This window comes from Mobula birostris, chromosome 17, assembly GCF_030028105.1.
Source record: "Mobula birostris isolate sMobBir1 chromosome 17, sMobBir1.hap1, whole genome shotgun sequence".
In the NCBI taxonomy this organism is placed as follows: Eukaryota; Metazoa; Chordata; class Chondrichthyes; order Myliobatiformes; family Myliobatidae; genus Mobula; species Mobula birostris.
The window spans coordinates 66,005,471-66,020,815 of NC_092386.1; the positions used below are offsets into that span (position 1 = coordinate 66,005,471).

The following is a 15,345-nucleotide window of genomic DNA, read 5'->3' on the forward strand; positions in this document are numbered from 1 at the left end:
ATATGGTATATTACTGGTTAAGTGTGTTGGCTCCTCTGGTTACACAGGTGATATGTTGGTGGTAGTTGTTTAGAGATTTCTTCAAGCTGGCCTGGTTGAAATCCCCCCACAATGATAGGGAAGGTATCAAGGTGCGCTATCTTATGCTTGTTGATTATGGGGCTTAGCTCCTCCTGTGCCTGCCTAACGTTGGCCTGAGGTAGAATGTACACTGCTACCAGGATGATGGTGGAAAACTCCCTTGGCAGATAAAAAGGATGAAATTAGATTATGAGGACACGCAGTCCCCTTTTATTGTCATTTAGTAATGCATGCATTAAGAAATGATACAATGTTTTTCTAGAATGATATCACAGAAACACATGACAGACTGACTTAAAAACTAACAAAAACCCCATAATTATAACATATAGTTACAACAGTGCAAAACAATACCGTAATTTGATAAGAGCAGACCATGGCACGGTAAAAGTCTCAAAGTCTCTCGAAAGTCCCATCATCTCACGCAGATGATAAACTTCCAGCGCCGCCAACTTGCTGATGCAGCATACTAGAAGCATCCGACCACAGTCCAACTCCGAGTCCATCCAAAAACTCCGAGCCTCCAACCAGCTCTCTGACACCAAGCACCATCTCTGCGGAGTGCTTCGACCCTGGCCCCAGCAACAGGCAATAGGCAAAGCCGAGGATTTGGGGCCTTCGTCTCCGGAGATTCTCAATCGCACAGTAGCAGCGGCAGCGAAGCAGGCATTTTAGAAGTTACTCCAGGCGTTCCTCCGTGCTTCTCACGGCTGTCTCCATCAAATCCGGATTGTGCATGGCCCCCTAGTTAACACATAATCGATATTTGGAATGGCCGCGCGCGCTGTGTCGCACCGCCATGTTTGACTGCTAGATGTTCCAGCTTGGGTGACCAGGACTGAGATAGGACTGCCAGGTAGTGCGCCATGATGAGTTAATTATAAAGCATATTCCACCCTCTCTGCCTTTAAAGGACTGAGATGTTCTGTCTTTACTGTGAATGGAGAAGGTATCGAGCTGCAGTGCTGCATCCTAAATGGCAGGAGATAGCCATGTTTCCATGAAGCAAAGTATATGGCAGTCCCCGATGACCCTCTGGCACAGTAATTTTGCTCTGAGGTCTTTCGTTTTATTTTCCACGGACTACATTCATCAGCTGGATAGTAGGGAGTGGGGGGAGGGGGTTTAAAGGTTCTGTGTTTCAATCTTACTTGCATCTCAGCACCCTTTTCCTCGCTTCATTTTTTAAAAAGGAAACTGTGCTCATGACCTGAGCCAGCAGTCTGCAATCCATTGATTTTGAATATCGATAGATTTTTTAAAACATCTTAAAACGATGTTGCTTACTGAAGTACCAAAGGCTGTGACTGGATTTCAGCTGTAGTAGGGAATAGTTCAACAGGAATATTTGATGACTCCCATCGGAGCTTCATGCATCGTTTAGCCCTTATCGGTGCCATCTTGGCTCATCTTGATTTTTCTGCTGGTTTACTTAAAAAAAAATCAGCTTTCTTTTAGTTACTTACTGAGAAATATTTAGGAGATCTTGAGCTTTATCATTGGGGAAAATGGATTTTGTGCAGGAATTTCCATCGTCCAAAGTTAATGGACCAGAGTTTCTGTCAATGATGAGATGCCTGTGCTCACAGTTGAATTAGATTGATTTGGGAGAAGCGGATTTGAATTCAAGAAACATCGGCACCGGTATTGGGTGTATTCTTTGTAATTGCATCAATATGTTGGGCCAAGAATAAATCTTCAGATTTTGGCACCCATGAACTTGAAACTGTTTACCCTTTCCACTGCTAACTCCTTGATGAGAACTGCTGTGTGTTCTCCTGATTTCCCCTTCCTGAAGTCCACAGTCATTTCCTTGATTTTACTGATGTTGAGTGCAAGGTTGTTATTGTGACACTTCTCAACTAGCTGATCTGTCTCACCTCTGAATGTTCCTCATTACCACCTGAGATTCTCCCAACACCAGTTATGTCATCGATGATTTTATAGATGGTGTTTGAACTGTGCATTGCCACACAGTCATGAGTAGTGGGCTAAGCACACATCCTCTGTTGATTGACAGCACAGAGGAGATGATATTTCTGATATACAATGACTGTGGTCTCAATGAGGAAGTCAGTGATCCAGTTTCAGAGGGAGGCACATAGGTCCAGGTTTTAAAACATGGATTAGTACTGAAGGAATGATGCTGCTAAATGCTAATGAATAAATAGCAGACTGATGCAGGTATTGCTGTTGTCCAGGTGATCCCGAGCCAAGTGGAGAGCCAGTGAGATTACATCTGCTGTAGATCTGTAAGCAAGTTGCAGTGGGTCCAGGTCCTTGCCCAGGCAGGAGTTAATTCTAGCTATGATCAACCTCTCAAGGCACTTCAGTACAGTTGACCTGTGTGCATCTGGGCAACAGACATTGAGGCAGCTCACTCTGCTCTTCTTGGGCACTGGTATGATTGATGCTCCTTTAAAGCAGGTGGGAACCTCTGGTTACAGCAGTGAGAGATTGAAGATGTCCTTGAACATTCCAGCCAGATCTTTGGTACAGGTTTTCAGTGCCCTGCCAGCTACGGTATTGGAGCCTGATGCCTTCAGAGGGTTCGTGAAAGATGTTCTGCCGTTGGCCTCTGAGACAGATATCACAGGACTGTCAGATGCTGCAGGGATTTGCACAGGTATAATGTTATTCTCCCTTTCAAAGCATACATAAAAATTGTTCAGCTTATTGGGGAGTGAAGCATCACAGCCATTTACGATGTTTGGTTTGCCTTATAGGAATCAATGGCCTGCAAACCCTACCATAGCTGACGTGCATCTGATTTCACCTCAAACCTCACTAGGAGTTGTTTTTTTGTTCTTAAATTGACTTCCATAAGTCGCACCTGGATTTCTTGTAGAGTTCTGGATTACCAATATTGACTGTTACAGATCTAGCCCTCAGCAGGCAGCGAATCTCGTGATTTATCCACAGCTTACTAAGCAAGATGGCGCTGGTGAATCATGGCAATGTTCTGCAGACTACATACAATACCTCTAAATATGCTTCTTTTGGATTACTCTCACTGCAATCTGCAGCATGCAATTTCCCTTTAAGCAATATATTTTTAAATCAACTTAGTGAACTACAGATTCATAGACTTCTGAAGGATTCGGTGGACTTAACTCTCAAAGAAGCAGATATGTCACCTTTAAGCTGACGAAGGGTCATCACTATGGCCAGGAGAGGGAACTCTAAGCCAGGCTGAAACGTAAGGGAATGGGCCCCCCTCTACCCTGTATCTTGTTAACAAATGTGCAGTCGCTGGAGAACAAAATTGAGGACCTGAGGGCAAGATTGCTGTATTGGAGGAAATGAGAGATTGTTGTATTATATATGAAATTGAGACATGGCTTACTCCTAGTCAAAGACTTCTCGATTCACAGGATGGACCAAACTGCTGATTTGGAAAAGGCAAAAGGTGGAGATGTGTGTTTCATGATAAACTCTTGGTGGTGTTCTGATATGCTGGGACTATAGCCAGGTGATTAGGCTTGCCAAAGTGTGGGTGTGGAATGGCACAGTAAGTATTCTTGATGGCGGTGTAACAGTGGTCAAGCGTGTTTGCTTCTCTGGTTCCGCAAGTCACTTGTTGGTATTATTCGTTGAGAGATCCCTTCAAGCTGGCCTGTTTTAATTTCCCCCCGCAAAGATTGGGAAGATATCAGGGTGATCTATCTCCTGACTGCTATTCATGGTGTTCAGCTCCTCTAGTGCCAGTCTGATGATGGTCATGGGTGGAATGTACACTGCAACCAGGATAACAGTAGAAAACTTCCTTGGCAGGTAGATGGATGATGCTTGACTGCCAAAAGTTCCAGGTCAGGGGAGCAGGACTGAGGTAGACCCACCATGTCTGTACACCATGATGAGTTAATCATGAAATGAACATAGCTGCTTTTGGTGAGCTGAGCACTTGCATTCCCAGCTCCCTCTGTTCCACAGTACTCATCAGAATAGGAATGGCAGGAGTTTCTGGGAGTAATTCAGAAGATGCAAGATCACGCCATCCTAAAGAAGAAGCATTCTTAAAGAGAAGATGAGGCAACCATGGTTGGCCAGCATAAAAGCAAAAGAGAGGGCATAAAGTATTGCAGAAACTAGCAGGAAACTAGAGGCAGTTTAAAACAAAAGCAATGAGGAGAAAAGATGAAATGTAAAAGATGAAATGCTTATCATATAAAAGAGGATACCAAAAGCTTTTTCAGATATACAATGAGTAAAAGACAGGCAAAAGTAGACATTGAACTGCAGAAATAGTAATGGAGAGCAAAGAAATGGCAGATGAACTGAATAAGTATTTTACGTCAGTATTCAAAGTAGAAGACACCAGCAATATGCTAGGAACTTGAGAGAATGGGGGGGGGGATGTAGGAATGAGTCACTGAGTCAGAATGATACAGCAGGGATGAGTCACTGAGTGAGAGTGATACAGCAGGGATGAGTCACTGAGTGAGAGTGATACAGCAGGGATGAGTCACTGAGTCAGAGTGATACAGCAGGGATGAGTCACTGAGTCAGAGTGATACAGCAGGAATGAATCACTGAGTCAGAGTGTTAGAGCAGGAATGAATCACTGAGTCAGAGTGATACAGCAGGGATGAGTCACTGAGTCAGAGTGATACAGCAGGGTGAGTCACTGAGTCAGAGTGATAGAGCAGGGATGAGTCACTGAGTCAGAGTGATACAGCAGGGATGAGTCACTGAGTCAGTGATACAGCAGGGATGAGTCACTGAGTCAGGGTGATACAGCAGGGATGAGCCACTGAGTCAGAATGATACAGCAGGAATGAGTCACTGAGTCAGAGTGATACAGCAGGATTGAGTCACTGAGTCAGAGTGATACAGCAGGGATGGATCACTGAGTCAGAGTGATACAGCAGGGATGAGTCACTGAGTCAGGGTGATACAGCAGGGATGAGTCACTGAGTCAGAGTGATACAGCAGGGATGAGTCACTGAGTCAGAGTGATACGGCAGGGATGAGTCACTGACTGAGAGTGATACAGCAGGGATGAGTCACTGAGTGAGAGTGATACAGCAAGGATGGATCACTGAGTCAGAGTGATACAGCAGGATTGAGTCACTGAGTCAGAGTGATACAGTAGGGATGAGTCACCGAGTGAGTGATACAGCAGGGATGAGTCACCGAGTGAGAGTGATACAGCAGGGATGAGTTACTGAGTCAGTGATACAGCAGGGATGAGTCACTGAGTCAGTGATACAGCAGGGATGAGTCACTGAGTGAGAGTGATACAGCAGGGATGAGTCACTGAGTCAGAGTGATACAGCAGGGATCACTCAGTAGTCGCTGGGGCTACATCCACACTATGCTGGATAATTTTGAAAACGAAGCTTTTTCTGTTCGTTTTGACCTTCCGTCCACCCTGAAACGGCATATTCATCCCCGGAAAACGGAGATTTTCAGAAACCGTCTCCAGAGTGAATAAATCTGAAAACACCTAATATCCGTTGCAATGTGTACGGGGTAACCGGAGCTTTTTAAAACCGCTGTCATGACGAGCCGGAACAGATGGCGACAGCGCGGCATTTCATTGTTTTCTTCTTCTTCTTCTTCTTACTTTATTGTCGCCAAACAATTAATACTAGAGCGTACAATCATCACAGCGATATTTGATTCTGCGCTTTGCAGAACCTAACAATTTCAGAACAGAGGGCAACGAGACTGAAGCCAGAAGAGTTAGAAATGTACTCACCAAATACTTCGACCCATAGCTTACCGAATAAATAAGTGTACTCACTTTGCCCTGTTTTCTGTCCTTGCTTGTATGAAGGTGGTTTACCTATTTATGCAAGTACTTCTCTGACAATAGATGTGTAACAACCTAATGTAACATTGTATGGAAATACAAGATAACACTGATGCAGACATGTTTTATACATTTAACAAGGTGCTTTATTAATGCAACAGAGTTAGTCAGTTTTTCAATGTTCGTCATCAGCCGGGTCATACTGTCTGTGAACTCCCTGTCGGTTGCCTCCATACGCTCCAGTATTTGTTTTTTTTTAGTTTTAAGTCCTCCTGCGCGAGAGCCAAGAGCAATTCCTTTTAAGTTTTTCTACTCTGTAACTGGACAAACGTGCACCAAGTATACTGTTTCCCCTTCGCTTGTTTTCTGTGTGTCCTGCGCATGCTCATTAGGAGGAGATTCGCCCAAATATCTGTCTAATGTGGACAGAGATATTTTGAAGAACGCTTAGTGTGGATGCCTGCCGTTTTTACTTGAAACTGGCGTTTTCAAAATTATCTGGCGCAGTGTGGACATGGTATGAGTCAGAGTGATAAAGCAGGAATGAGTCACTGAGTCAGAGTGATACACAGTGGAAATGGGCCCTTCAGCCCAACTGGTCTATGTCAAGCATAACATCCTTCTTGCTGGTCCCAGTTGTCTGCATTTGGTCCATGACCCTCCAAACCCTTTCTATAAATCTACCTATACAAATGCCTCTTCAATATTGCAATTGTACCCGCCTCAATCACTTTCTATCACAGCTCATTCGAGGTACTTCCTAACCTAGTGTGAAGAAGTTACCCTTCAGGTCTCTTAGATCTCTTCCCTCTTGTAGATGTGCTTTATAGTTTTGGACTCCCCAACCATTCATCTTAAACTTCTTTGAGGTCACCTCTCGTTCTCCTGTACTACAAGGAATACAGTCGAGCATGGTCATTCTCTCCCTGTAACTCAGCCGTAATTCAGGCAGAATCTTTGTACCCCTCCAGCTTGACAATGTTCCTATCCAGGGTAACCAGAATTTTACACAATACTCCAATTGCAATCTTACCTACAACTTCTATAACTGCAACATTATGTCTATATTCTTAAACTCAGTGCCCTGAGTGATGAAGGGCAGCATGCTGATTGCCTTCTTAACCAAACTGCACTCCCAGATGCCTCTGTTCCACAACACTCCTCAGTACCCTGCCATTCACTGTATAAGTCCTACCTTAATTTGAATGTCCAAAATGCATCATTTCACACTTATTTGTTGAAAATCACTTGTAGTTCCTCAGCCCATCTCCCTAACTGATCAAGATCTCTTTATAATTCATTGTAACCTGCTTCACTATCAACAAAATCCCCCAATTTAGTATCATCAGCAAACTTATTAATCGTGTCATGTGCATTCACATCCAAAATATTTACTTAAATAGTGAATGACAGGATATCCCCAACACTGACTCCTGAGGTAGTCCACAAGTCACAGACCTCCAGTCAGAGAATTGTGCTTCAGCCATCACCCTTTACTGCTTATCATTGAATCAATTCTGAATACACCTTGCTAGGTCCCCCAAATCTCATCCCAATCGACCTGCCTTGTCAAGCACTTTATTAAAATTCATATAGGCAACATCTACTTCAAAAGGTTCCATAAGATTGATTAGATATAACCTCCTATGCACAAAACCATGCTAACATGTTGATTAGTGCTGATCAGACCTTGATTATCCAAGTGGTGAAGGATATTATCCCTTAGAATTCTCTTCAGTAAATTCCCTACAGCTGAAGTCAGGCTCTTCGGCCTGTAGTTCCCTGCCCTTGAACAAGTTTAGCTGCTGAGTGAAGTCAGCTTGACGTCTTTAGAGGGAGCTCTTGCCTGACAAATCTGTCGGAATTCTTTAAGGAAGTACGAACAGAATAGATGGCCTATGACAAAGTAGCGCACATAATGAATAACCTCTTCTCAGGCTTCCAGCCAAGTGCAGGCATCGATTTTAGCCGACATTTCGATGACAAACTCTGCCATCTTCATCAGGGATGAAGGTCAGGCATGTCTAATCCAGTGCTATACATACCCCTGTTGTATGTCCCTCCTTATTGTTTAGTTCTCATCCAATTGGTTTTTTGCTGTTCCACCTTGTTTACAATCGAATTCCAGTTCTTACTTGGAGCAAGACATTCGTATTTGGTAAAATTCTTTTCCTCGACTTTTATTTCAATGGCTTCCTTCATTAGGCAGTCCAAGCAGTCATTGGCGTGGCACAGTAGTTTTGTGCTGTCGAAGTCAATCCTGTGGCCATTGCTTATGCAATGTTCTGTTACCGCTGATTTCTCCGGGTAACCCAAATGGATATACCTTCTATGCTCATTGATGCGGGTTTCCCTGTATAATATATGCTGCTCTGCAGTCACAGGGAATCCTGTAAATGCCAGCTGTCATCTTTGACCCACATAAGCTGGGATTTGAGCTTCCTTACGGGTTTGTGGATGGTATTAATCCAGTATTACTTCAGGATCCTGCGATCCTTCCAGAAACCTTTAACATACAGGGAAGGCAGGCAGTAGCGACAGATTCCTCCTCGTTTTTGGGTTTCCAGGTTTTTTCGTCTTCCCTTTTAAGGGCCAGATTGATTTCTTTCGCCTTGTAGCCATTCTGTAGGAATGTCGTGTGTAATCATCTTATTTCATCATGAAAATACAGGATTAATACCATCCACAAACCTGTAAGGAAGTTCAAATCTCAGCTTATGTGGGTCAAAGATGACAGCTGGCATTTACAGGATTCCCTGTAAATGTGGAGCAGTGTATATTGGCCTTACAGTGAAAACCTGCATCACTGAGTATAGGATATGTATCTGAGTTACCAAGAGAAATTGGCAGTAGCAGAATATTGCATACATAATGGCCATAGGATTGACTTTGATGGCACAACACTACCGTGCTGCGCCAATGGCTTTTGGGACTGTCTGGTGAAAGGAAGCCATTGAAATTTCTAGAGAATAAGAATTTTTAACAAAAACCAAGGTCTCATTCTAAGTCAGAACTGGGATACAATTGTAAACAAGATGGAACAGCAGAAACCTGATTGGTTAAGGACTAACCAATCAGGATGGATGGATGACATGGATATGTATACCATCAAATTAGACTTGCCTCAGCATCATCCTTGATGAAGATGGCAGAGTATGTCATCGAAACGTTGGTTAAAATTGATACCTGTACCCAGCTGGAAGCCCGAGAAGAGTTTATTAGTCTATATGCTGAGAAAGCACTGGATCTTTTTAACACACACAAGACTGCTGAACAAAATAGAAGCCATTGAATTATGGGAAAGGTACTAGCATGAATAGAAAACAAGTGGAAGGCAAAGAGTGAGAAAAAAAGGTCCTTTTCTGGTTGGCTGGTGCTCCCCAGGGATCAGTGTGGGCTCTCTACTTCTTATGTTATGTTTTAATGATCTGGATGATGGAATTTATGGCTTTGTGGCCAAGTTTACAGGTGATATAAAGATAGGTGGAGGGGCAAGAAGTGTTGAGGTAGCAGGAAAGTATGCAGAAGGACTTGGATGAGTTGGGAGAATGGGCATAGAAGTGACAGATGGAATAGAGTGTATGGTCAGGCACTGGTAGAAGGGAAAAGGCTTGGCTTATTTTCTAAATGGAGAATGAATTCAGAAATCGGAGGTGCAAAGGGACTTGGGAGTCATTGCAGGATTCCCTAAAGGTCAGTAGTAAGCTAGGCAACTGCAGTCTTAGCATTCATTTTGAGAGGACTGGAATATACAAACAAGGATATAATGCTGAGGATTAATAAGGCATTGGTCAGACCACATTTGGAGTTTTGTGGGCAGTTTTAGGCCCCATATCTCTGAAAAGATATCTTGGGCATATTTTAAGCAGTGGTTAATAGGTTCTTTATTAGTAAGGGTGTGAAAGATTATGGGAAGAAGGCAGAGAATACTAAATCAGCCATGATCGAATATTGAAGAAGATTCGATGGACCAAATTGCTTATTTCTGCTCAATATTTATTTATTTATCATGTGCACATTGATACAATAGTAAAATGCACTATTTGCGTTAACAGCCAACAGACCCAAGAGTGTGTTGATGACGCCAACATAACATGCCCATAATGCTCAGCAGAATAACACAGAACACAATGAGCAACAAAACAACAACAGCAATACAAGCCCCGTTTCCCCCCTCCTGCCCACATACATACTCAGTTCCCTCAGGACTGGCTGTCTTCTTTATCCTCCAGACTGCAGCGGAGGAGGACTCTGCTCAGAAACATTGGGCTTCAACTTTCCCAGTGGATTTGCAGAGATTTGCAAACTTGGGACTCTGGCTAACAGGCCTCAATTTCCAGACATCCGATTTGATCCTTGGGCTTTGATCCTCAGCATGGACCCCATGCCCTGGACTAAGCCTTGAATTCCTCTCACCGATTTGTAAACCCAGGGTGCCATCAGACCTTGTTCCTCCTGCCTACATGGAACACTGTATCCAGAACCTTAATGTTGCAAGCTACAGTTTCATATGCATGCCATCAGCTGTGGATATCAGGGTTAAGGGCACCCAGAAGAAATTTTGTTTGCAAAACACTTGGGGGTGGGGGGGGGGGAATTAAATATCTGCCAAATTTTATAAAAAAGTATGAATAATTCTGAATATCCTGATCTGCTCTTGCTCATCCATTCTCACTCTTTATGTAAACAGATAAATGATCATTAAGAGATGGAGTCAGAACTGTAAGGTTTCATTTATTTTAAAACTTTGACCATTTGTGGAACCTAAAATATGTCTCTGACATAATTGTTGGGAATGACATGCATAAAACTGGCAGAAATTAAATTACATGAAAGATAGCATTCATCATTACGTATGACATTGAACTGAATGGATTTGGAACATAGAGCAGCTTAAAACCAGAGCTTCCTTCTAATTTGTTTTAATGAAGGATGAGAGGAGATCTTATAGGAACATATAAAATTATGAAAGGGATCGAGAAGGTATAGGCAGGTAAGTTGTTTCCACTGGTAGGTGAGACTAGAACTAGTCTCAAAGATTTGGGGGAGTAAATTTAGTTTAAGAAGAGAGGAACTGCTTTTCCCAAAGAGAAGTGAATCTGTGGAATTCTCTGCCCAATGAAACAATGGAGGCTACCTCAGTAAATATATTTAAGACAAGGTTGGATAGATTTTTGCATAGTTGGGGAATTAAGGCTTATGGGGAGAAGGCAGGTATGTGGAGATGAGTCCACGGTCAGATCAGCCATGATCTTATTGAATGGTGGAGCAGGCTCAATGGGCCAGGTGGCTTACTGCTCCTATTTCTTATGTTCTTATGAAGGATCGTTTTGCTGCTGATTGTTCAATTCCATTTGCAGCTCAGCAAATAAGACAGTCCTTGCATACGGAAGGCTTGTACAAAATTAAGGAGTTGTCTATGATGAATGGTAAATGAGAGTTGCTGTAGCACAGTGCTATGTTTGACCATTACTGTGACCATCAGTGTTTCCAATGCTGAGTCTTTCTAAATCTGTTTTGCTTGACAGGGTGGGGGGTATATTGGGATGGGTGAGTAGTGGGAGAAGAGGGAACTCGGTATGGTCAGAGTTAATTAGAAAATTAATTGAATAAGTCACATAACTACTACGGCTACAAAAAGTTAAAATTTGGATTCCCAATGGTAAGTGTCTTGTCTTCCGATTTCTCCGGAGTCTTTCCAGTATTTGAGATATAAATCAGGAATGTAATGCTTTCTGCTTGCTGAAATAACTGCATCACCAATGCTTTCAAAGGTTGGCTTCCTTCAGGACAAAGCAGCATTGACAACTCAGCCACCAACCCAAAGATACAGTCAAAGCACAGCACGTCTCGGTTTCGTTACATCTATAAAGTGCACTGCAGAATCTTACTTAGGGTACTTGTATCTCCAGAACTCACGATGTCTGTACAGAAAAAGTACAGGGGCAGCAGACCCACTGGAAATGCTATCAGCAACAAGTTCTTCTCCAAGAAGCACGTTATTCAAACTGGCTTACTGTCTTTGATAGATATAAATCCTGGAACACCTTATGGAGTTGTAGGGGTATCTTTACCAAAAGAACTGCAGTACTTCAAAAAGATGGTTCATCTCCAGCATTGTTAAGAATTGACAGTAAAGGCTGATCTTCCCAGGAATGCTTACATTTTAAAATTGAGTTTTTGTGATGTGCAATGCATTGGTTGTTTTCATTCGTCATCTGAAATGGTTATGCCATTAATTTGTCTAGTTTCCACCTGAGGATATTAAAGGAAATAGCTGCAAGAATGCATTAATTAATTATAATTGTTCAAAATGTATTAATTTCAGTTATCAAAAGTAGTAGGAATTGTTTCAGATCATTAATTCCTTAGAACTATTAAATATAGATTAAAAAATGCTATGTAGAAATATATTACTGAGCTACGTGAACCTTGTGTTGATAGTGTAACTCTCACTTCAGCTAGCGGTTTAATATAGGGGAAGATAGCCCCCGGCCTGGCCAAACTTAAGAAATCTTGTTTGGGTGGATGCTGCGCGGTGTCCCCAGTTACAAATCAGTACCACGAAATAACAAACAGTACACAATATGCGATTAACCGATTGAGCTTTATAATCCTTAATTTGACTATATGGTTAGTAAAAACAAAAGGGCCCCATTCTCATGAAACAGTCTATTGCACAAGGTTGGAGCTCACTGATAAGCTGTTCGTCCACCATTGACCTCCTCCGATTGTTGCTGATCTTCGGACCCTTGCTCCAAGTCTACTCCGTCCGGTGGTCTACCAACTCTCTCCATTCGCGTCTTCTCTCCTCATCTCTCCATGGCAAAAGACCGCGAATTCCCGGCTCCCAGACACACAAGAAAGAACAACATCCTGCTCATTGGCTAGCATGTCCCGTTATCTCTAGTCATAACCCAAACATTGCTGCTACAGAGAAACCATTACCTCAGCAGTGGAACATTACAGAGAAGCCATTACATTAGCAGTGAAACCTTACAGCGTGTTACAATAATGAGAAAGTGTTTTGGAATACTTGAGAATAGTATGGGATTGGGGAGTAGTGGCTTGCTTGACATAAGTAAAATCGCTGAAGTGGAGACACAAGAGACTGTAGATGCTGGAATCTGAAGTGAAAAACAATGCAGGAGGAACTCTGTAGGTCAAACAGCATCAATGGAGGCAAAGAGGTGGTTGATGTTTTGGGTCATACTGCTGAATTGTACTGAGTATAGAGGGAAGATAGCTAGTATAAAGATGTGAGAGGGAGGGATGAGCCAGGCAAAGTGAAGTTTGATTGGGGAGGGGATGGGGGTTCAGAGGGAAGGTGATAAATGGAACCAGATAGAGGAGAGATGGTAGACAAATGGAACAAGATGGAGGAACGCAGAGGAAGGGTAGGTCGGGGTAGATTGGTATGTGAGTCATGGCAGCAGGAATTATGTCATTGTGTTTGGATTACCAAAGGGGACTATGGGGTTTTGTTCTTCTAGTTTACATTTTACCTGTGGCTATGGAGAAGGCAGAGGACAGACTGATCTTTACAGGAAGGGAATTGGAGTAATATGCAACCATAAGCTCGATGTCTATTGCAGACAGATCGCAGTGGTTCTTAAAATGATCAGTTTGCTTGTGCTTCATCTTGCTGATGTGGCCTTCTCTGCATCGAGAGCACTGAATGTAGCACATAAGGTTGGTGGAGGTGCAGCTGGCAAAGTCTAAGGAGATGCATGTGAATTTCTACCTCACTTGAAAGAGGTATTTAGGTCCCTGGATGGTGGTGAGGGAGACATGTAGTTCACCTTGACTTTCCCCTGCAACTGTAGGAGGTGTAAAACTCGTAACTTCTCCTCTAACTTAATCTTACTATCTCCACCACACCACTACTTCCATTCCCCCAATCTGTTTCCATCTGCCCTTCATCCTTGTCTGGTTCCACATAACCTTTGAGCCTTTCTCTGGCTTTCCCTCCCCATAGCCTGGCTTAATCTGCCCATTTCTTCTTGTTCTGTTTATTTCCACTTATCATCTACCAGCTTGTATCTTAACTCTGCCCTTCCCCTTTCCTGACTCTGCCTGCCCATCATCTCCCACCACAGTTGATTTCCGCAATATCTACCAACGTAATTATGACCCTTTGTTCTCTCACATCTACATACAGCCTATCTTTCCTCTACACTCTCAGTCTTGATGCAGAAAATGACTGAAGTTTTGAATCAAAAATTTGAGGTTTTGAGTTCAACACATAGTTTCTTTTTAATCACTGTTGGTCGCTGAAAAAAATTACATTGATATCTTTTGGAAGAATCATAAGATTAAATGCTTGTTATCTTTTTGTAAGAGGTCTTAAATATTTTGAAAATGCCACCTTCTTATGGAACTTGCTGAAAAATGTGCAATGGTGAACAGTGAATTATCTTAAACTGGTTATTTTTTTGCTTGTATTTTGTACAGGATAACTTCGTTTTTTTCACAATGTTTTGTTATGATGACTTGGAAGCCTATGAAGATGACCTGTATCGTGATGAGTCTTCCAGTGAAGCAGAAGTTGATAGTGAAGTGGAGTTCCAGTTATACAGTCAAGTACACTATGCAAACAATATTACTGAAATGGATGAAAAGAGGAATACAGATAATGTAAATCTGGATACCACTTTAGTAAAAGATGATGAAAAGCAGTCAGCAAGAACCAGAAGACAAAATGTTTCCTCTGATGGTGATTTCATATTCATTTCAGATAGCTCTGATGTCATCATTTTGTCAGACTCTGAAGACGATGATAGTATTTATACACACAAGGATGCTAAATCCACAGAATGTTACTTTAAGCAAGGAAAAGATCAATCTTTAGGAGAGAATGCACCAAGATCAGGCACCGGTACAAATAACTCAACACCAGATGTGAATAGATCAAATGAAATGCAGAAATTGTATCAGTTGAAGGGCAGAACTTGTCCACAGATCCAAGAGAGTGGAAGTTCTGGAGCAGAGAGTGATGATGAAGAGATAAAAAGTTGGACAATTCTGGGAATTGATGGGGAGGAAAATGATGAAGACAATATCCAGCTCAATGTTATTAACTTTGAAGCACTGAAGACGAAAGGAGGTAATAAGTTTTTTTTTAACAGCATATCAGAATGTATAATTGAATGCAAGCAATGTTTCTAACCAGTTATACTAAGAATTCTACAAATCAACAGTTGAAATTGCCAGAGGAAAGATTTTGCGCTGGTGAGAATTCAAAAGTAAGCATTGATTTTTATGATGTTAAACTGAATATAATAATGAAACCATTTCTACATCAGTAACCACATGAAATGTAAAAACTAAAAATGTACAATACTATTAATGTGTTAATTGAGATAATCAGTGGAGTATGTTTAAAAACATTATTTTTAAGGTCATTTTGTTAAGTTGAACTAGATGTAGAAATGCTGTAGTAAACCAAAATATGTGGATATAAATAGAATGTCTTGAAATAGTCACCGGTAGCTCAGTTCAATAAT

At 42.0% G+C, this 15,345-nt stretch overlaps 1 protein-coding gene across 3 annotated transcripts in view; it reads left to right on the plus strand.

Moving 5' to 3' along the window:
* Window positions 1-15,345, plus strand: part of zcchc7 (zinc finger, CCHC domain containing 7) — a 256,814-nt gene that overhangs the window by 26,002 nt on the left and 215,467 nt on the right. For all 3 annotated transcript variants that reach the window (XM_072281842.1, XM_072281845.1, XM_072281844.1), the window contains exon 2: window positions 14,294-14,945. In XM_072281842.1, coding sequence (XP_072137943.1) covers window positions 14,315-14,945 — 631 coding nt within the window. In that variant the 5' untranslated portion in view covers window positions 14,294-14,314. The remainder of the gene's footprint in view (window positions 1-14,293; window positions 14,946-15,345) is intronic.